The 20,417-nt window shown below is 55.9% G+C and overlaps 1 protein-coding gene across 2 annotated transcripts; it reads right to left on the minus strand.

The window, feature by feature from the left end:
- Window positions 1–10,867: 10,867 nt before the first annotated feature.
- Window positions 10,868–15,406, minus strand: LOC140917110 (mitochondrial ubiquitin ligase activator of nfkb 1-A-like). Of its 2 annotated transcripts, XM_073359205.1 has the most exons (5): window positions 15,326–15,406; window positions 15,078–15,217; window positions 13,948–14,035; window positions 13,377–13,497; window positions 10,868–12,996 (listed from the first exon to the last, which is right to left on the minus strand). In XM_073359205.1, the coding sequence occupies exons 2-5, from the start codon at window positions 15,192–15,194 to the stop codon at window positions 12,270–12,272; spliced, it is 1,053 nt and encodes a 350-aa protein (XP_073215306.1). In that variant the 5' UTR covers window positions 15,195–15,217; window positions 15,326–15,406; the 3' UTR covers window positions 10,868–12,269. The 2 variants fall into 2 exon arrangements, with proteins under 2 accessions (XP_073215306.1, XP_073215305.1); XM_073359204.1 differs by lacking the exons at window positions 15,078–15,217; window positions 15,326–15,406 and adding an exon at window positions 14,460–14,726.
- Window positions 15,407–20,417: the final 5,011 nt, after the last annotated feature.

Consider the following 20,417-nt stretch of genomic DNA (forward strand, 5'->3'; position numbering starts at 1 on the left):
TGTAAGGGTAGGGCTTCAGGCTATAGATGGGGGGAGGCCTGTGTGGAAAATAGGTCTTGGTGGGATCTCCTGAGAGGAAGCTATGGGAAAGAGTCAGGGAAAGTGGGCTACAGGGGAAAGGAACGTCCCTGGACAAAGGGTCCTGAGGAAAGGACAGGACTGGATGAGGGCTTTGAAAAGGGAAATAAAGCCTGAAAGAGGGGCAAGGCTGGGCAAGTGGGGCTTTGGAGGAAGGCCCAGGCTAAAGGGGAAAGGAGCGATAGAGGGGCCTGCAGGAAGGAGGTTATATCCTGAGACTGTCCCTGAGGGGGGAAGGAGACTCCTAAAACAGGCCTAGAAGAGAAGAGGCTTGAGGAAAGAAGCCGTGAGAGTCCATGGCTTGGGAGGACCCTGCCCCCCAGGAAGGCAGAGCTGTGGGACAGAATGAGGAGGAACTCTGATGGGGAGGAAGAGTTTGTGGAGAACTGACGCTGGCAAGGATAAAAGAGCTTTTGTTCCTTTGAGTTTGGACATTATTACGCCAGAAGGGGTGGATTTAAATCATGAGCTGGCTGCAGGGCTGAGTCAGGGGGAGCGGCACACCACCAGCGGACCAGAACAACCATTGGCAGGGGGTGCCGGATGGGGAGAGAACCACTCCACCACGCCCAGTCCCGGAGAGGCGCTCCAGCGGTGAGTCCACCCTTTCACAATGCCCAGGAGCTGATATAAACAATGACCAAAGCAGCATGGACCAAATGGACCAAAGCAGCATGCTCTAAGCATGTACGTATCTTGGTTTCCCTCAAGGAAAACTTGGTCTCCAAAGGCCCACTTTGGGAGCTGGGGAGTATATGAACCAGAGAACATGGAGACAATCTCCCTTCGCCCAGAACAGGGGCTTGCTAACTTTGCCTAGCTGAGGGCCTGCTTGGCAATCCACCAGAAGCCCAAGGGCCACAGGTGCTTTACCTAGAGTAGATCATAGCTGTGCTCCTCGTTAATGTGGAGGTGAAGCCGGTGGGGACCACGTGGCCCAACTTGCAGGAGTGCTGGCCACTCAGACTGAGATGGAGCATTGCACGGTGGCAGGACCAGGCTGAAATGCAGGTGGGTTAGGTGAATTCTGGAGCTTTGGTCATGTTCTGGGGAGGGCTTGTCTTATCCGGCCACTTCCTGCCTGGTGAGGCAGCTCCAGCGAGAGGGCTGCTCAGGCCTAATATTTAAGCTCAAATGGGACCCAAGCCCAAGAGGGTCAAGTTGTTTTCTGACTTTGACCCTGCCCTCTCCCTGGGAACCCGAGTCAGTACTGCCACCAGTCCCTGCGTGGAGGCGGCTGTGCGTGCCGGTGGCTGCCAGCTCCTGGGCCCTGCTGCGTTGTGTGAGTGCTGTGGAGTGATGGGTGCTGTGACAGCTTGGCACTCTTATGCTGTAGCCAAGGCGGGGCATGCAGCTCTGGCTGCACTGCCCCCCTGGGCAGGCGAAGGTCAGCAGGGGCGACCTGGCCCCAGCCTGAGAAGATCGGGGTTGTTTTCTGACCTGAACCTGACGTGTGTCCTCGGGTCCTGTTGGGTTTGGGTCGGGTTCCAGGGCAGAGCAGAATGGGGAGCAAGGGGAGAAAGCCAAGGGGAGAGAGATGGGTTAGTGGGGGATGTTTGGAGCCTGGGGTTCTTTGGGGGAATCCCTCAGTTCTGTTTCTTGGCTGAGTCCTTTATTCAGCGTCTCCAACTAATTGCGGAATGGCTGGATCTGCCAGGGCCTCCCCTTGTCTCTAACTGGTTTGTAAGCTCTGTGCACCAGGGACTGTCTCTTCCTCCTGTGTGCACGGCACTTGGCACCTCAGGGTACCTGATCCTATAGGGCTGGCACCACAGGGGCCCTGATCCTCACTGGAGTCTCTGGATGGCCACTGTCACTGAATGCCTCTGATGAAGTGAGCTGTAGCTCACGAAAGCTTATGCTCAAATAAATTTGTTGGTCTCTAAGGTGCCACAAGTCCTCCTTTTCTTTTTGTCATACAGCTAGTAACTACCGCTGCAGCCTCCTGCCTGCTGGTTGCTTTACCTCTTTAAGTTCTGAACATTGCCTCTAGGAGAGGTAACCAGCCCAAGTGGCCCCTTGGGGCTCCCTGGGGGCTGGTGAGGAGAGTAAAGAAGACCTAGTGTGTCAAAGCATCCCTCCCTGGGGCCCCAGCTGGTCCTCCCCATCCCTGTGGCTGTGGAGGTGACCTTCGGGGTCCAGGCAAAGCAGCCCTTGCAGGCCCCTGATCCCATGGGATGATTTCTGAGCAAAGATTCTCACCTGCTCCCGCTTGTTCATCTGAATAGGCTGCAGTCTTCTGTCTGTCGCCATAACTATCATTGCCATAGTAACAGACGGCAATGTTAGCGAGAGGGGGAGTTGCCAGACTGAAGACGGTCTGTGCGGGGGCCGGGGGTCTGTCAGTCAGAGCATGGGGGGATGGGATGGAGCTGTCACAACATGGAGGGTGGATGGGGGGTGTGTGTGCGGTTTTCAGATAAGTACCTTCCTGTGTGCACACAGGTGTCCTCCCCAGTTCCTGAGCCACCGTGGCCCCAGAATATTTAAGCCAGGAGGACACCCCACCCCTCTGCCGGGCCCCTGAGGGCTGACAAGCCCCAGGGTCAGTGTAACGGGTCCCCTGTTGAGTAGAGAGTGCGTATCTTCCTGGATGGGAAGAAAGAAGGCTGGGAACAGCCCTCAGCAAATGCAGCCTCCCCGCAAGCGAGCAGAAGCTCCATCCCAGCCAATCCCTGGGCCACGTGAGGTGGTGAGATGACCCTCTGGCCCTGCCTGGGAAGCTTGCTCCTCCCAGCTGGGCACATCCCCAAGATGTGTCCAGAGGGACAGGGCCCTCTGGTACACATGGGGACAGCCACAGAGATGTCCGCATGTTGCCCAGCATTGCAAAGAGGCTGTTCAGCAGCAAAAGGTTGTCACGTTGCATGGCCAACAGCCAACCTCTGCAACCTCTTCTGGGAGCAGTCCTCTGAGTTCACCCTCACACAGTGCCCAACACAGGGGAGACAGAGAGGAACCGCAAATAGTTCATTCTTTCCTTTATTCAACTGGGGCCTTTGATCTGGTCCACATGTTACAGGTGATCAGCAGACAAAGGGCCTTTCCTCAGGGCTGGGGTTTTGCCTGACTAGAGGGAGATACATTTGCATTCTCCTCCCCTTAGAGATTCCTACGCCTGCCCCTTCTGCAGCATGAGGGAGACCCTGGTGAACATATACCTGGAGTGCACCAGGTTTCAGCCCCTATTCTGGCTCCTTTTGAACATCATGTTACATTTTTGGTTGCACTTTTCCCCTCACCTTCTTATCTACCCACTCCCTATCCATGGCCCCACGAAGTCACGAGACCTCCTTGTCAACCTCCTCCTAGCTCTGGCCAAAATGGCCATCTACAAAACCAGGGAGAGGAGATTGGCGACGGGGTCTCCTGTGACTGTGGGGCCTATTTCCGCTCCTCCGTCCGCTCATGCATCTGGGCAGAGTTCCTCTGGGTGGCGTCCGCTGGCTCCCTTGACACCTTCGAGGAGCAGTGGGCGCTGTCCGGGGTTCTCTGCTCGGTGTCCCGATCAAGTTCCCTTTGTTTAGCCCTATGACCTCACTCCTGTCCCTGTTTTATCTTTAGTTATCCCCTTACTCACTTGGAATCCCGGACCTGTGGATACTCCCCTTAGGCTGGGGGGAGGTCCTTTAGTAGAGGACGGGCTTCCACCCGCCTACTTCCTGAATCTCAGTAGGATCACTCTCCTGTAACCATCTGGCCTGACCCTGTCACAGTATAGTTACGTTACATACAGGTACATATCTGAGAGTCTATTTATAGAGGGAGATACATTTGCATTCTTCTCCCCTTACAGATTCCTACTTATCTTTATCTGTGCCGTTGAAGCTCAGAACACTTCCCAAGGTTTACCTTGGCCCTGGCTTCCCCTACTCCCCCCCCCCCCCCAAGTTACACACAATCCAACAACACACAAACGTTGGATTTTTTATACAATGGACTCCAAAGACACTTCAGCATCATTCAGTCGGGGTTTTCAAATATATTGCAGGAACCATCGCAGGGCCTTGTGCCCCATTTTGCAGCTTTCTGCTGGAGAGAGGGTATTTAGGGCCTCCCTTGAAAGAGTGGGGCGGGTAGTTTTGCTGATCTCTGATCTTGGCAACAGCAGGACTGTGGCGTCTCCCCATCCCTGCTTGCATCGGGAGGTCCTGCTGAACCTTCAAGCAAATGGAGCGTTCTGGACTAGTTGTTGGGCCTCATAGTTAAATCGACATCAGCAAAAAGCAAAGTGTTCCAAAGCCCTTTGAATTCCAGGCCCTCCCCATCTCCTTTCCGCAGGCATCTCTGCCTTGGTAGCTGCAATGTCCCCATGCAGGGAATCATTTGGGAAGCTCCAGGGCTTTCTGGGAAAACAGGGTAGGCAATACTGGACTTTCTAATGCACCAAACAAAGGGGCAAGACCCCCTTACAGACAAGCAGCTCTGCTTTCGGGCCTCGCAAAGAAGCCAAAAAGGGCCCCCTTTTCCCTTCCTTTGTAAGGCTTTTTGTGTCACAGGGCCCTTCTTGGTGGGTACGGACAAGCACGCCTGGCTGGGTGTATCCGGGGGTGAGCGAGCAGGCCTGCATCTACAGCTGTGTGTGTGGAGCAGGGGGGGTGCCTGCCTCAGGCCAGGTGTTTGTGTCCTCCCAAGTCCATGGGACAAGACACAAGAGGAGGCAACTGGGGCAGAGTGCCAAGGGGTGAGAGTGATGGATTCCCTGAGGTGGGAAATGGGAGAGCGCTGGTGAGGTAGGGGCAGGACTGTCATCTGTCAGTCACATCCATGGAGATCTGTTTGCTGAGCCTGCTCCTCCAGCAGCGGCTGCTGGGGCAGTGAATTCCTGCTCCCTCCTGGGAGCAGTGGCACAAGGTGACCCAGTGGGATGCTGCCCTTGGCTTGCCTCCCCCTTGGGCACAGCGGCTTCCTTGGCTTGTCATTCCTTTTAGATGCTACTTCCTACTCTTTCGCCCAGGAATCAGCCCCAGGAGGTTGCAACCTGTCCGGGAGAAGGCAGCCCCAAGCCCAGCCGTGAATGGGCTGAGAGCGCAGGCAGAGGGACCGGCAGCTGGAATTGGGGCTGACCTCTATGCTGGATGATGCCCTGGACTGAATCTCCCACCCCCACCATGCCCTAGGCTCCCCACAGGCCATGCTCAGTGAGTTCACAGTACAGAACCTCCTGGGTGCTGAGAGCTGCCCTGAGATGCCTCCAGCAACTCTGAGCAGTCTCCTGCCCAGGTGCTGCCATAGTCGCTGCATGCACAGCCCCACCGCCAACCAGGTGCTTCTGCCTCCTGCTAAGGGAAGTGGCCATTGCCAGAGGCAGGAAATCAGAAGGCACCAGCCAGTGCTTTGATCTGAGAGGTGGGAGGTGAGCTCCTGAACTGGAAGGACCAATGGTAGAGGATAGACTAGACCTCCTAATGGGTCTTCTCCAGCCCTAGCTCCTACAGACAGTCTGATCCAGTCTCTGCTAGGAAGTGAGCTGCCTGGTTCCATGGACCAGCAATCTGATCAGGCAACCAGAGCAAATGATGTAGAGGGAGCTGGTGCTGGAGGCCATGTGTCCTTTGGGAGGGATCCTGGAGTGCACTCAAGGGGAATTCACTGCACATCGAACTGAACTCTGGCACTGAGAGGACACAAACAAGGTGGGCTGCCACAGGGGATCTCCTGCCTCCCGCCCTCACTCGCTCACACCAAATGTTCTCTGCACACTGGGAGCCGTGTTCCTGGCAACCAACTCTTCCCCCATCTGGTGTTTGTCTCCTTCGTGAAATACCTCACGCTGGGAGGCTAATGCTGAGGAGAAATTTAACTCCCAAGGAACTGGGTCTCCTCTCCTCCCCACTCCACAGCACCCCAGTTATAAAACTGGAGGATAGAAAGGACCCGGCTGAGGTCTGTCCTGTACACACCGTTGGGACTAGAAGGTGCCCTATGGTGAAGTGATAGCTCGTGGCTTAGCCTTGTGTGGCATCATGGTTCCAGGGGCGAGGGCCCTTTTCACCCTCTGCTACCTCCAAAGCTCAGTCACTGACTGAACTCAACTGGCCCGTCTGGCTTTCTGGAGAATTTGCCTCTCAGGGCACTGGTCCCATGTTCTCAGCTGCATAAACAATGTTTCATACCCCCTGAAGTCAGAGCCACCACCTTCATGGTGGTGGGCCTTGTAGCAACTGGCCTGAAAGGGAGTGAGGTCATCCTGGCAGGGGCAACCATGATGGAGTGAGGTTGAGATGGCTTCTTAGTCACTGATGCTGCCCGGGTGCAGCCAGTAATAGCGCAAACCTTCCAGTATAGAGGCCTTCACCCTGCAAAGGCATGGGCAGGGCTGATTCTATTCTGTTCTATACAAGTTCTTATGCCGTGCTCATCACCATAGCATCTGTACCTTCTGGTCATGCACTGAGCGACATGACCAACATCAGTTGCATGTTTGTACCCCCATCCTCTCCCCAGGAAGAGAAGTTAGGGCAGCAGAGTGCTGTTATATCTCACACCCTCTCCCCTTTCCTTATAGGCTTGTTAGAGAAGGCAGGTCAAAGAAATGCACCATGCACTTAGAGATGCTGACTCTTGTGATGGTGCCTAGTTCCTGGAGAGGTGTTCATTCCAGTCTTGGGGCAGTGCTGGGGTGGCCTTTGCCTTGGGGCTAGGCAGGACTGATGGGGGGGAGGGGCCATGCTGGAGAGGGTTTCCCTCTGCAAAGGGCTGGTGGGGAGGACCTGCTGACTGGGGAGAGGGAGGTTCTTTTGATCTTGCTGAACATTTATGTTGCAGTTCACGTGGCTACATGCAATTACCCATAGGTCTCTGCAGTGAGAGGAGAGAATGAAAGTAACTGTGATTGACTAATGGTCTGTCCAAGAAGCTGGATCTATCCAGGGAACCCTATAGACTCAGATAGGTTCCACATGAGTCCTTGGGCTATTTTCAGGGGTCAGTTGTAACAGCTTTCCACAAATGATTTACAGCATTCTAAAGGGAGGCCTACCAGCCCCCCTGCCTTAAAATTATCAGGCCTGAAAAAATGACCAGATTGGCCAAAACAAAAAAACCCACAAACCTATGAGACTTTAAATCAATAAGCAACGTTGGGCTCTTTCATTATACATATAAAATGACGGAGGCGAAATTAGCTGTTACCACTCAAGAAAGCAATCTTGGGGTCATTGTGGATAGTTCTCTGAAAACATCCACTCAACGTGCAGTGGCAGTCAAAAAAGCGAACAGAATGCTGGGAATAATTAAGAAGGGGATAGAAAATAGGAGAGAAAATATCATATTGCCTCTATATAAATCCATGGTACACCCACATCTTGAATACTGCGTGCAGATGTGGTCACCCCATCTCAAAAGAGATATATTGGAATTGGAAAAGATTCAGAAAAAGGCAACAAAAATTATTAGGGGTATGGAATGGCTGCCATATGAGGAGAGATTAATAAGACTGGGACTTTTCATCTTGGAAAAGAGATGACTAAAGGGAGATATGATTGTGGTCTATAAAATCATGACTGGTATAGAGAAAGTAGATAAGGAAGTCTTGTTTACTACTTCTCATAACACAAGAATTAGGTGTCACCAAATGAAATTAATAGGAAGCAGGTTTTAAACAGAAGTATTTCTTCACAGAATGCACAGTCAACCTGTGGAACTCCTTGCCAGAGGATGTTGTGAAGGCCAATACCACAACTGGGTTCAAAAAAGAACTAATTCAGAAGAAAAAAGAAGAAAATTCATGGAGGATAGGTCCACCATTGGCTATTAGCCAGGATGGGCAGGGATGGTGTCCCTAGCCTCTTTGCCAGAAGCTCGGAATTGGTGACAGGGGATGGATCACTTGATTACCTGTTCTGTTCATTCCCTCTGGGGCATCTGGCATTGGCCATTGTTGGAAGACAGGATATTGGTCTAGATGGACCTTTGGTCTGACCCAGTAGGGCCATTCGTGTGTTCATTGCCTTCCCAGTCCCAGTGGCATCATGTTTTCAAGTTTGTTTGTTTTGTCTGCACCCGGGGGGCCGAGCAACTTAAAAGCTGAGATTCTCCCATGCTCATGTGACTCTGGGAGCTGGGGCTTTAAGGAACAAATCACCAATTGTGAGAGTGGGCAACACCATAAAGCTGTTGCCTTTCAGGAACCAGCCCCAGGAGCAGCCACACCCATCTCAGGGCCAACACCAGGCTATGGCTCCGTAATGGCACCTTGGCGCCTCGTCACGTGCTCTGCAGCTAGGTGCTTTGGCTGGGCCTGCTGTCATTGAGCTCAGGGCCCTGGCTGGCCCATCTCCCTCCCTCCCAGGTGTCTCCATGTTATGAAAATAAACGACGAACTCCAGAGATGCCAAACACGCTGGGATGGGTTTCCAAGGCAACCGGAGCGTGTGAGCAGGAACAGAGGTGGAGAAGGATGGTGTGGGGTTGCCATAGCGACAGGAAGAGCCAGCTTGGCTTTTCCAAACCTTGCTCCAGTTCTTTCACCTCCTTTGGTGGCGGCAGGGCCGGGCCCCGCTGCTGGCCCGCGTGGCTTTTGTCCCATCGCTGCTCGCCAGCAGCAGGGGGAGTTAGCTGCGCAGGGAGTTTGGGGTAAGCGGCCAGCAGGCTGGCCATGCTCAATGGCAGAGGGGTCATGCCCCCCAGTCAGGACAGGGGAGGGGGCTGCCACTTCCCTGCCTGCCTCAGCAATGAGACACGCCCCCCCCCCCCCCCCATGTGCCCACTACCACAGAGAAACCACCCCTGCTCTCCTTTGCTATAGCAACTCTCAGCAGGCAGGGCCTTAGGCTGGGGGATCATTGGGGTTCCCCTGCTCTAGGGGCCCACAACAGGACGGGACCCGGCTGCTCACAACAGTCGAGTGGCCGGCGCCTTTAGAGAGGGGCTCACGGCCACAGCCCTGGTCTAGGTGAACAGTTCTTGCTCTGCGTGGCTCGCCCTACGCTCGGGGGGGCCCCATCCTCAGATTCCCTGTCTTTTTTTCTTTTTCTTTTTTTCCTCTGCCTCTGCAGTGGCTGAAGACCATGTCCCTACGAATCCAACTCTAGGCCCACTGCACCGCGCCTCCTGCCATCCCTCTGCAAACGCTGTCCCCGCACACCCCCTGCTGGAGGCAGCCAGGGGTGCTTCGGCAATCAAGACTGCCACGAGCGCATTGCAGTGCCAAAGCGCAGAGCAAAAACCTTCGTTCATTCCTGCAGGCCCTCAGCACGATCCCACGCATGGGGCGGGAGAAGGCGTGGAAGTGTCCAGGCTGGGTTTAGCAGCTGAGATCTATGTTCGCGGCACCAGCCGCTACCCATCACTGAGTCCCAGCACACGCCAGCGTTTGAGCCAGGTCCATTTTCCAATCGCTCCTCCACCGACAGGACAGGGTGGGAGTCCACTCTATGCCAGCCCCCTGCCCCCACACGGAGCCTGGAACGTGGGGTTTGTGGCTGCGGGAGCCACCCTCTCCCTCTGTACTGCTCCAGGAAGGCAGCTACATTCCAGCCTCAGGTGCCCAGAGGATGTTTGCAGTTGCAGGTGGGGTGGGGTTTTGAGACTCACCGCTGGGAGGTGACTGAGTAGGTGGCTAGTAACAAGCAGGGCCCAGCGGCATTGTCACAGACCCTGGCCTCTTGCATGTGACTCATCCCTCCACCTGTGCAGCCACAGAGTGGGGAGCCCTTGGGACCCCCCAGCCCCTGGAGGACAGATAACCCAGGGGAAGGGGAGCTTATGTAGAGGGAGGGGGCCCAAGGAAATAATCACTATGCAAAGGGGGGGGTTGGGGAAGGAGTGCGATGGAACAGCAACAAGCTTCCCCAGCAGCACCATCCCCAGTGACTACCTGCTCTCTGCTAAGGGCAAGTCGACACCAGTAATCCCAGGCTCTGACTTGTGTTTTAGCCCAACACCCCTCTTCTCTCTCTCCCGCTCAAAAAAAACCAACCCTGACTCAGGGTTGGTGGGGCTTTGAGTCCAGGCATTTACACAGCTGGGGAGCAGGGGGGGTTAGAGCCCAGGGCCCTGGTTGAATTTGGGCTGGAATCTGCCTGCTTTGGAGTGAGAATGAAGGCAAAAGTACTCGTATTGATGTCCTCCAGTGCCTTCCAACAAACACCCCTTAAGGGCAGCCAAGGTCTCCTGCTGTTGGCTGGAACAGAGTCCTGGAGCAGCTCAACACAAAGACCCGTGGCTCTGCCCCCAGCCACACACAGGTGAGTGCAGAAACACTGAGGCCACAGTACCATGGGGAAGGGCTTTGGGGTGGGGATGCTCACAGCTGGGCTAGGCTAACCCAGGCACTAAGCACTCAGGGTAACTGTGCAGTAAAGACATGCCCTAAGTTTCCACACCTTTGAGAGGAGCTGTTTTCCCAGCATGCCTTTCTGAGACTGGCCCTTTAAATATGGGCCAGCCAAACTACTGCACTCCTAAAGTAGCCATTTTGTAACAGACTGCATCTCCCCCCCCCCCCCCCCCCCCGCCTGCCGGTAAGTACTTATGGGGATCTTCCCTCCCACTGGGGTTTCATCTGCATTCCTATGTTGCCTGGGGCTGTTAAATTGTTTTGTACCTGTGGGGCTGGAGCTTGAAAACCAGCTAGTAAGTGGGGCAGGGTGAGTACAATGATCTGTAATGAGTCACTCACCTCCTGAGAGAGCAACCCTGTGAAAGTCCTGCTCTGTGGTAGAGCATTTCTCCCCTTGGGCCTGTCTAGGTGATCCATGCAGCAGCTACGTCCCCCCCCAGACCCCTCTTCAAAGCTAGCCCATTCTTTTACTAATGTGTGGCTTAAAGAAAGACACAAACCCAGTCTCTGATCCTTCTCTTTATAAATAATGACCAACACTGATTCAGTGAGTCATGTGTCCCCCCCCTTGCAGCTATGGCATGTCCTGGGAGCTGGGCAGGAAGGCAGCACTCCAGCCAGGTAGCCCAGGGCTTGCAGGAGCTCTGCAGATTTCAGGCAGACTTCCACCAGCACTTTAATGGGGGCGGCCAACATAACCCACCCCAATCCTTGGGTAGGCCTCCACGGTGGCTCCTTTCGTCCTCCAGCTTAAGCAGGGAAGCAGAGGGCTGTCCTCCTCCTGCAATCAAGAGCCACGGCTGCTGCAACCCACCCTCCCACGCTTTGGCACTGCCTCAAACTCCCACATGTGGGCGTGAAGGGGGTGCAAGAGTTGGACGGAGAGGAGGGCACAGGGCCCTGGCTGCTGGCCTTCACTCACAGGGGAAGCCTCTGTAGTTCAATACCCTCATGTAGGAGACCATGAGGGAAAGACTCACATCCCCCCCCCGCCCCACGCACACCAGAGACTGCTGCTGCCTGTGTAACATGCTGCATGGGCCTACCCAGAGGAAATCGGACCAACCCTGACTGTTCAGTTGTGCAATGCATGTTGCCCCCTCAGCTGGATCCTCTCTGCCCTCAAACCCACAGCCCCAAACTACCTTGAGCCTCCCGTCTCTCCCGCCCAGCCTCTGCTGGCCTCTCCCCAGCCCGGTAGCTGGACAGCAGTGACAAAGACGTGCTAGAAAAATAAACTCTAGTGTAAAACATGGCCCTTTCGCAGGAGCAAAACCGCTGTGTTCCAACTGCATCCCGGGCCGCTGATGGAGCACTGCACCACAGGCCTGCTGGGCTCCAGTCGGCCTCTTCCTGGGGTCAGCACTGAGAAGGCCAGGCCCAGGGCGGGACTCTGAGGAAATCAGCGAGAGCACAAACGCCTCTCCAACTCAGCCATGCAGCTCCACGCAACAGGGTCCCCCTTCAAACTCCCACATGGCTGGGGCAGGGGTGGCTCTATTTCTCCTCCCCCTCACTGACACACACCTCTTGGCATATCAGCTCAATAGCTGCCCTGTGCCCATCACACTCTCCTAGCAGGGCTGGGAACAGACACGCTATGAGGCTTGGGTGAGCGGGGGGGAAACTCAGCAAGAGCTTCGTGCTCAGTGATGCTAATTCAGGCCACATGCTCCAATCACTGAAGAGAGGGATCATGAGCACACCCGCAAACCCAGCTTAGGAGGCGAAGCTTGCAGAACCCCCCCCTCCCCCCAACCCTACAGTTGTGAGCTCACATCCCAAGTCACCACACACTTGTGGCTTGCCCCCCAAGCTGCTGGGGTTTTACGGGCACAGTGGTGTTGCCTAGTGTCAGGAACTCCACTGCTCTTGCCCTGGTACCGTTTGAAGTCCCTTCTCCCCCTCAGGCCTGATAGAGGGGCACTACCCTGTCTATGGGGCTCCTGCAGATGGGGCAGGTGTGGCTAGGCAGGGCTTTGTAGCAGCGGAAGCAGCAACAGACATGGCCGCAGCATAGCAGGACGCACTCGCGGGGCCGTGTCAGGCAGATGATACATGTGTCCTCCGCCGCACCCTCCCCAGACTCAGTCACCGTGTCCCCGTTGCCCCACAGGGCCTCAAACTGCCGCCGCTGCTCCTCCTGCTCCTGCTTGTGCCGGCGCTGCTGATAGGCCCGGCAGAGGGCGTACAGGATCACCGCCATGCCTGTCAAGCCGCACAGCACTGCTGCCCCCTTCCAGAAGCTGCTCACTGACTCCATCTCTGCCAGCAGCGTCTGCCAGTCCCCCAGGTGCAGGAAGTAGTCGGACCCATCAGATGGGGGCTGCAGGTGGAGGGTCCCATCTGGGTGCAGGGCCAGCTCCCCGATGCCAGTCAGGCTTGCCCCCACTTGCAGCATCTCCTCTGTCTCCAGGAGGCCCTTGGGCTTCTCCCCGCTCAGGTAATGACTGATCAGGTCTTTGAAGCCGTGGGTTGGGTGCTGGAAGTGCTCATATACAGTCTCCAGGGGCAGCCGGGCAGCCTGTAAGGGGCTCTCTACGCTCACCTGCGTCACTGCCTCAGCACTGGGGGATGCCAGGGCAAAGGGCACTGTGTACACCTGCTCCGAAACCACCCGCTCACTTTCATTCCTGCAACCAATCAAGAGCACAACAGCTGAGCCGGTGACACTCCAACGGGCCTCCAACGGCCCTAGATCCCTGTCTGCCCTCACCCCACAGGCTAACCTTGCTCTCCTACCTTACCCCACTAGTGAGTGGCCCTGGGGCACAGTCCGTGGGCCTCTGATGTAGCTGAGTCCCCAGCCCTGGTAGAATGAATCCAAACCAACCCAGGCCTGCAGAGGACACTGTCTCCACTGCAAGAAGGGAACCTCCCATAGGGCAGCTCTGCCAGGCACCGCAGATCTGCTGGCCCCCTGTGCTCCCCCACACTGCCTGCAGCTGGTGCCCCTCTCTTCCCAACTGTTAGCCCATCCCTCCCTCCTGGGTCTGCCACAGCGACCACTCACCAACTCCGGGCCAGGCTGTTCCAGATCAGTCGATGCTCCTTCAGAACTAGTTTCTGGATCACTCCCTGCAGCTTCTCATGATGCTGGCTGGACAGAGCTGCTTTTGCTGGCAGGACAAGCCCTGTGGAAAAGAGATGGATAATGTGGTGGGGGTGTGATCCCTGCGAGGCTCACGCTGGTTCATGGAGCATCTCCAGCTCCCAGAGCTGTCAAAAATTCCCATGGGGTCCCTGGTGCTATAATCCAGCACAGCCCTGTAGGAGACTAGGTTTGACTAGTGGGTTGGGAGAGCTATAGCTGCTTAACTAGGAGTCCCCCTCCCCCTCCAAAAATTCAGCTGATTCAGCAAGGGGCGGGTCTCCCCTCTGGGGCCCAAGTAGGACATCCCAGGAGGGGTTTCTGAATGGCCACCCACATGTTGCTCTGCAGACAGGCCCTATCAGTGACTGTAATTCCCCAGTTACTAGAATGGGGATTCCAAACCCACCAGGAGATGGCATGCTGCTGCTGCGAAAGTAGCTGAGAGATGGGCCCCGGTGCACCAAGCTGGATAAACGTGCAGGGATCTTACCTTCTAAGGCAACATAATGCAGGCACTGGCCACTGGTGGCAGATAGCAGGTCAGGCAGACCATCATCTACCTGAAGCTTCGGGGCGTCCTGCAGAAGGAGAAACCAGACATGAGTGAGCCTTGGCCACTTTCAATCTCAGTGAGCTGCTACTCAGCTCCTGTTGGGGGGAAACACCCACTCTGCCCATGCCTGGTTGTGCCCCACCTCCAGAGACTAGTGGGTACCTCCCTCGTCCCTGGAATGTCTTTGGCCCCCAGGCTTTGCACTGGGACATCGGTTCACTTGAACCACGTTACTCTGCAGGCTGTGGAAAGGTAGCACTAGAGCAGGCCCTGGGGACAAGAGGATTAAGGCATGTTGCAGGGGAAAAGGGTCCCTTCCTGGAGTCTCATCTTTCTGCGAAGCTGACTGCCACCATCCAATTCTAGCGCTTGTGTGGCTCTGCTACATTTAGCCACTGGCCGCGTCTCTGCCCGTACGATTCACGCAGGAGTGGGCACATCAGACCCACCCTGTGCAGCGGGCCCTGTGCCAGGCGTAGCTGGTGAAGCATAGGGTGGCACAGACTCCTTTCCCAGATGTGCAGGTGGGGAGTGAGGAATCCTGCCAGCAGAACTGCAGAGGGGTCTAGACTGAGAGGTCGGGGCAGACGTGACCTGCCAAATCCCACCATACGGTCTGTCCATCCTTCTCTTTTAACAGGGAGACCCGGCCCACGGGGACTGTCGCACCCAGCAGCCGCATGCATTTTGGAGACGACGGGTCCCAGCGCGCAGTGGCCAGCCAGGCCAGCTCAACTCAAAACCAAGTTCTAGAAAGATACAAGTGCGCCAGGCCAGGCCAGGCCAGGCCAGGCCAGGCCCCCCGAGGGGGGCAGGAGACGGCGACGCAGCGCACCTGGCCGGATTCCTGGCACGGGGGTGCAAACAGGGCGGCCAGAGCCGGGGCTGCGCTGGACGGTGACCCCGGGGGCGGCGCGCTGCTGGCTGGGATCTGTGGGCCCCGTGGCTGAGCCCTGCGGGGCGGGCAGCAGGGTCCCCCCCCCTTGCCCTGTCCGGGCACCTGGAGCTGCTAAAGTGGGCAGCGATTGGGGGGCGCGCCGGGGGCAGGGCCGGGGAGCCCCAGGTACCTGGATCCGAGCCAGCGCTTTGGCCTTCTTCCGGTGCAGGTAATAGAAGAGGCCGGAGACGGCCAGGCTGGAGGCCAGGCAGAGCAGCTCCCCGGAGGTGACGGGCAGGGCGTCCATGGTGCCGGGCAGGGGCGCCGCGACTGCAAGGAGAGCACGGGGGGGGGCTGCCCGTTAGCCCGGGGCGGGGGGCCCGGCTCCCACGTGGGGCTGGGCGGGGGCGGACCGGGGCCCCTTGCTGGGAGACTCACCCGGGCCTGGGAGGAACCGCCCCGCTCCCGACGCCCAGGAGGGCTCCAAGGGACAAGAGTCCAGGACCGGCCGGGGAGCCACAGCCCCGCCGCGCTGCCCCCTGGGAGATGGAGTCCGGCCGCGCTCGGCTCCTGGGGGCCGCCGCGGCGCCGAGAGCCCGTGGAACTACAGTTCCCAGCGTGCACCGCGCCGCGCCCCAGGGGTGCTCGGAACTACGACTCCCGTCGAGCCTTGCGCCGGGCAGACCTCAAAGGAGCGTTGTGTGAGGGGTCAAGGAACGTCGGGCCGAGGGCCTGCGGCGCCGCTCCAGGGACTACGACTCCCGTGAGGCACTGCGGCGAAAGCGCCGGCTAGGGCCCTATAGCATCGGATGGGGAGGCGCACGTGGGGCTGCTGCAGCCTCGTTCTCAATGCAGCGGCAGGGGCGGGGCGGGGCGGGGCAGGGGGCGGGGGAGGTTCAGAGTTGGCCGCTTCTCACCGCCCAAGAGCCGAGCTGTGTTTCAGAGTAACCCCCTGTTAGTCTGTATCCGCAAAAAGAAAAGGAGGAGTTCTGGCGCCTTAGAGACTAACCCATTTATTTGAGCATGAGCTTTCCTGAGCTACAGCTCACTTCATCGGATGCATGCCGTGGAAACTGCAGCAGACTTTATATACACACAGAGACCATGAAAAAATACCTCCTCCCACCCCACTGTCCTGCTGGTAATAGCTTATCTAAAGTGACCACCCTCCTTACAATGTGTGTGATCATCAAGGTGGGCCATTTCCAGCACAAATCCAAGTTTAACCAGAACGTCTTGGGGGGGGTAAGAAAAAACAAGGGGAAATAGGCTACCTTGCATAATGACTTAGCCACTCCCAGTCTCTATTTAAGCCTGAATTAATAGTATCCAATTTGCAAATGAATTCCAATTCAGCAGTTTCTCGCTGGAGTCTGGATTTGAAGTTTTTTTGTTGTAAGATAGCGACCTTCATGTCTGTGATTGCGTGACCAGAGAGATTGAAGTGTTCTCTGACTGGTTCATGAATGTTATAATTCTTGACATCTGATTTGTGTCCATTTATTCTTTTACGTAGAGACTGTCCAGTTTGACCAATGTACATGGCAGAGGGGCATTGCTGGCACATGATGGCATATATCAGATTGGTGGATGTGCAGGTGAACGAGCCTCTGATAGTGTGGCTGATGTTATTAGGCCCTGTGATGGTGTCCCCGAATAGATATGTGGACACAGTTGGCAACGGGCTTTGTTGCAAGGATAAGTTCCTGGGTTAGTGGTTCTGTTGTGTGGTATGTGGTTGTTGGTGAGTATTTGCTTCAGGTTGGGGGGCTGTCTGTAGGCAAGGACTGGCCTGTCTCCCAAGGTTTATGAGAGTGTTGGGTCATCCTTTAGGATAGGTTGTAGATCCTTAATAATACGTTGGAGGGGTTTTAGTTGGGGGCTGAAGGTGACGGCTAGTGGCGTTCTGTTATTTTCTTTGTTGAGCCTGTCCTGTAGTAGGTAACTTCTGGGAACTCCTATCCCTAGGGCGACCAGATGTCCCGTTTGCATAGGGACAGCCCCGATTTTGGGGTCTCTTTCTTATGTAGGCTCCTATTACCCCCCCGCATCCCCCCCGTCCCGATTTTTCACATTTGCTGTCTGGTCACCCTAAGTGTCCCTGACATCCAGACTTCCCCCCTGCTGCACGCTGATCTCCCCTTGCACTCACGCTGGTGTGTTACTGTAGGGTTGCTCTGAGCCCCCCAGACTGGTTTGGTGGGGTCAGTGTGCTGAGAAGTACTGGTGTTGCGATTGTATGAGTGTTCTCGCAGGGCGTGCTCGGAGCTGTACAGTGTATACAGGCTGGCGACTGTTGGGTTGTACCTGCCCGCCCGTGGTGGTGTGTTGAGGTAGGGTTGCTCAGGAAACCTGGGCATACTGGCTTGTCAGAAGGGCAGCTCACATGCACTGGTCTCGAGCGGCTTATGCAGACCACGGGATGGTTTTATTCCAATGCCCGCTAGAGAACCGGTTCAATGCGGAAGGAGCGGGAGGTCTGAGAGGAGGAATGCCACTTATTAGAGTAGTGCCTGGCTGGCATCGAATGCCAATGCAGTCAGGGCTCTTGCTGAATGGGCCCGGAGCATACCTTTTATCATTGTTATATTGTGCTAGCACCAAAAGGTGCCTGTATCCAGGTCTCAATGCTGCATGAACACACAGCCAAAGCATTTACAGTTTAACATGAGCAACATGGGAAGGGGGAGAGAGACGGTCAGAGATCCTGTATTTAAACAGACATAGCTGCATTAGCTCGAAATAGGTACATTTTGGTTCCTAATTACACAAATTAGGCCAGTGTTTTCAGAAGTGGCCCCTGTGTTTGGGTGCCCAGCCTCACGCACCCGAGGCCCAGATTCCACAATGGAGTCAGTGGGAACGTGGATGCTCACCATCTTTGAAATTCAGGCCCAGGGGATGTCACGCTGCAGCATAGCTCGGCCAAGTCGTTCAAAAATCAAGAATCAGGCTCCCCAAATCATGAGATTTTAATAAACAAATAAATGAGGGGAGGTTTTGGTTTTAGCCTTTGGGGGTCACATTTTCCAGCTTTTCTCCGCAACCAGGAAGGGCTAGAAATTATTTTTGAAATTCAAATTGAGATCCCAACATAATCCCATGACTCCAGGGGCTGGGGCTTTAAGGAAATCACCAAATGTTGCAAATTTTGTAAAATTGCAAGAGATGGGAACTCGGCTTGGCAGCCAAAATCAGCCACCACTTCTGAAAATGTTGCTCTAAATATTGTTTTCCCAGCTGCTCAGCACTGGCTGATTTCTTGTCCATGTCCTGGTGGAACAAGGACATGTCTGTCTCTTCCCCCTAGCAGCTGGGCTGATATTTCTCTTAGGAACAGCACATTGTAAAGATCAGAGATGAAGGTGTCTCTTGAAAGGGGGCTGGGGCAGGCTCTAGGCCTCAATAGGCAGCGTATCACACCTTCGTGTGAAAGTGTGTCTGATCTTGGCCAAAAGGCCAAGGAGAAACTGAGTTGGTGGCCGACGTGGCAAATCTGGGGATTTTACGTGAAGGAACCAAGCTGCTCTCTGGAGACTGGCATTTCTCAGTAGGCTTTGGTGTGGGTGAAACCTGCCCATGACCCCCTGCTCTTGAGCAAGTGACCCCTGGCTGGGAGCAGCAGGGGAGTAACAGAAGCACAGGGCTTGTCTCCCCTGCAGAGTGAACTCAGGCTCTTCCTGAGGGGTTGCCCCAAGCTTGCTCCTGTCCACACGCACAACCCTCTCATCTGAGCATAGGAGTGCTATGCACCCGGGCTAGCTGGCCTATTCTGGGTATTGGCTGAAGCCCAGCGTGGGTGCAGGCTAACCCGCTGGAGTGCTGATAGTCCTCCAGTGCCTTCCCACAGTTCAGCTGGTCTGCCCAGAACAGACAAGTTCTCCCGCAATTCCCTGGGAAGGAATCACAGGGGGGCTCAGCTCACTGCCGGGCTTAGCGCCATGGCATGTGCTCCCAGCAGTCCTAGCAACACATGGAGGAGTGCAGCAGTACCGGTAGCTTGGGTAGGGCTTTGCAGTGGGGAAGCTCGCACTTGAATAGGCTAGCCCAGGTGTGTATACCCAGGTGCCAATCAGTCGAGTTAACCGCAGCAAATACCCACAGAATGGAGAGATGGGCTGGGGTGGAGGAGAGAAAAGCAATCTGGTCACCAGTTAATCCCACCCGCACACTCCTGGCCTAGGCAGAACTGTGGTGTGTGTTCCGAGGAGACGCACTGAGGTTGTTCCTATAGAAGTGGCACCTGGGGAGAGGAAGGTGGGGGTTGGATCGCAGGTCTGGGTGTGGTCATACCCAAAGAAGCCGGCATATGGGGAGGCCTCTGCCCCTCCCTTCTGCAGGAAGCCCGCCCTCAGCACTTCTGAGCCTGTCAGGGAGCTGGGGAGGCAGTGAGCAGGAGGAGAGGATGAAAGCCAGAGGCTGGGATGGAGTTTTCAGAGCTTTCCTTTCATTTCCTTCTAGCATCGGAGAAGTTCGCCGGCCACTCACTAGCTCGTTCTACATGTAAAAATAACCTCTCTGACCCGCACCCCCAAGCCAGGTCTCTCGGGTTCCATGGGTTGCAATGCAATGGGCCCACGGGAAACCGCTTCGCCTGGGGCATTGCTGCGGAGCACGTGTTTTGCGGAGGTTTGGCAGCTGGGCCAGGGGATTCAGGGCTGGTGGAGAGGTTGCTCCCACAGTGGCTATGCAGCCTGCCCAACTCCAGCTGGTGATCCCACCGTTTCAGCCTTCCTTCCAGCAGACCAAGGCGTGCAACGGGACGGGGAAGGGGCTTCTCTTTGCTGCAGCTCCTGGGATCCTATTTCATCCCCCAGTTTCCTCAGGGCCTTAATCCTGCAGCCCTTACTCTGTGGGATGGCCTGGGTGGGGCACGGAGCCCTTTACGAGCGGTCAGGGCTCCAGTCTGTCCCGGCTCAGTAGTGCCAGAGATGTTACCGTCCAGCAGCCCCGTGTGAAATGAGTAGAGGGTCCAGTTACAGTGGATAAGGGACCATGTTGCAGTGGACAGTAATTGGCTCCCTTGTTGGCCAGTGAGTGAGTGGACAGTGGAGACTGCTCTCCCCTTGGGGGGGACGGTCCCTGCGGGGCAGTGGGAGCTGCATTGGCAGTGTGAGGCCTATCCTGCTGCTGCCCAAGCGGGACCTGCTTTGTAGATACACGCTGCTTTGGTCTTCAGGATTGTTGCTCTGGCCCTTTGCACCCCTGCTAAATGCCCTTGAAAATTTTACATAAAACAGCATGAAATGGAACCCAACTCTCGGTGGCCGTTGTGGGAGACTTGCTGGTTTGGGGGATGCGTGTCCCTATGCTACCATGTGCTCAGGTGCATGCGGGCTCTGTGCTGGGGATGGTGCGGGCCCTGCGGTGCAGGGGGTGCCTGGCCCTTATCTGTGCTTGTGCTTTTGGGAGAACTGACTCTATCAACAGAGGCTGAGGGCCTCCCATTGCTTTATTATGGGTCAGGGGAAGGGGTACAGATCTGCTAGGGAAATGGGGCCCATCTCCCTAGCAAATCAGCGTGACTCCA

This window comes from Lepidochelys kempii, chromosome 9 (genome assembly GCF_965140265.1).
Source record: "Lepidochelys kempii isolate rLepKem1 chromosome 9, rLepKem1.hap2, whole genome shotgun sequence".
NCBI lineage: Eukaryota > Metazoa > Chordata > Testudines > Cheloniidae > Lepidochelys > Lepidochelys kempii.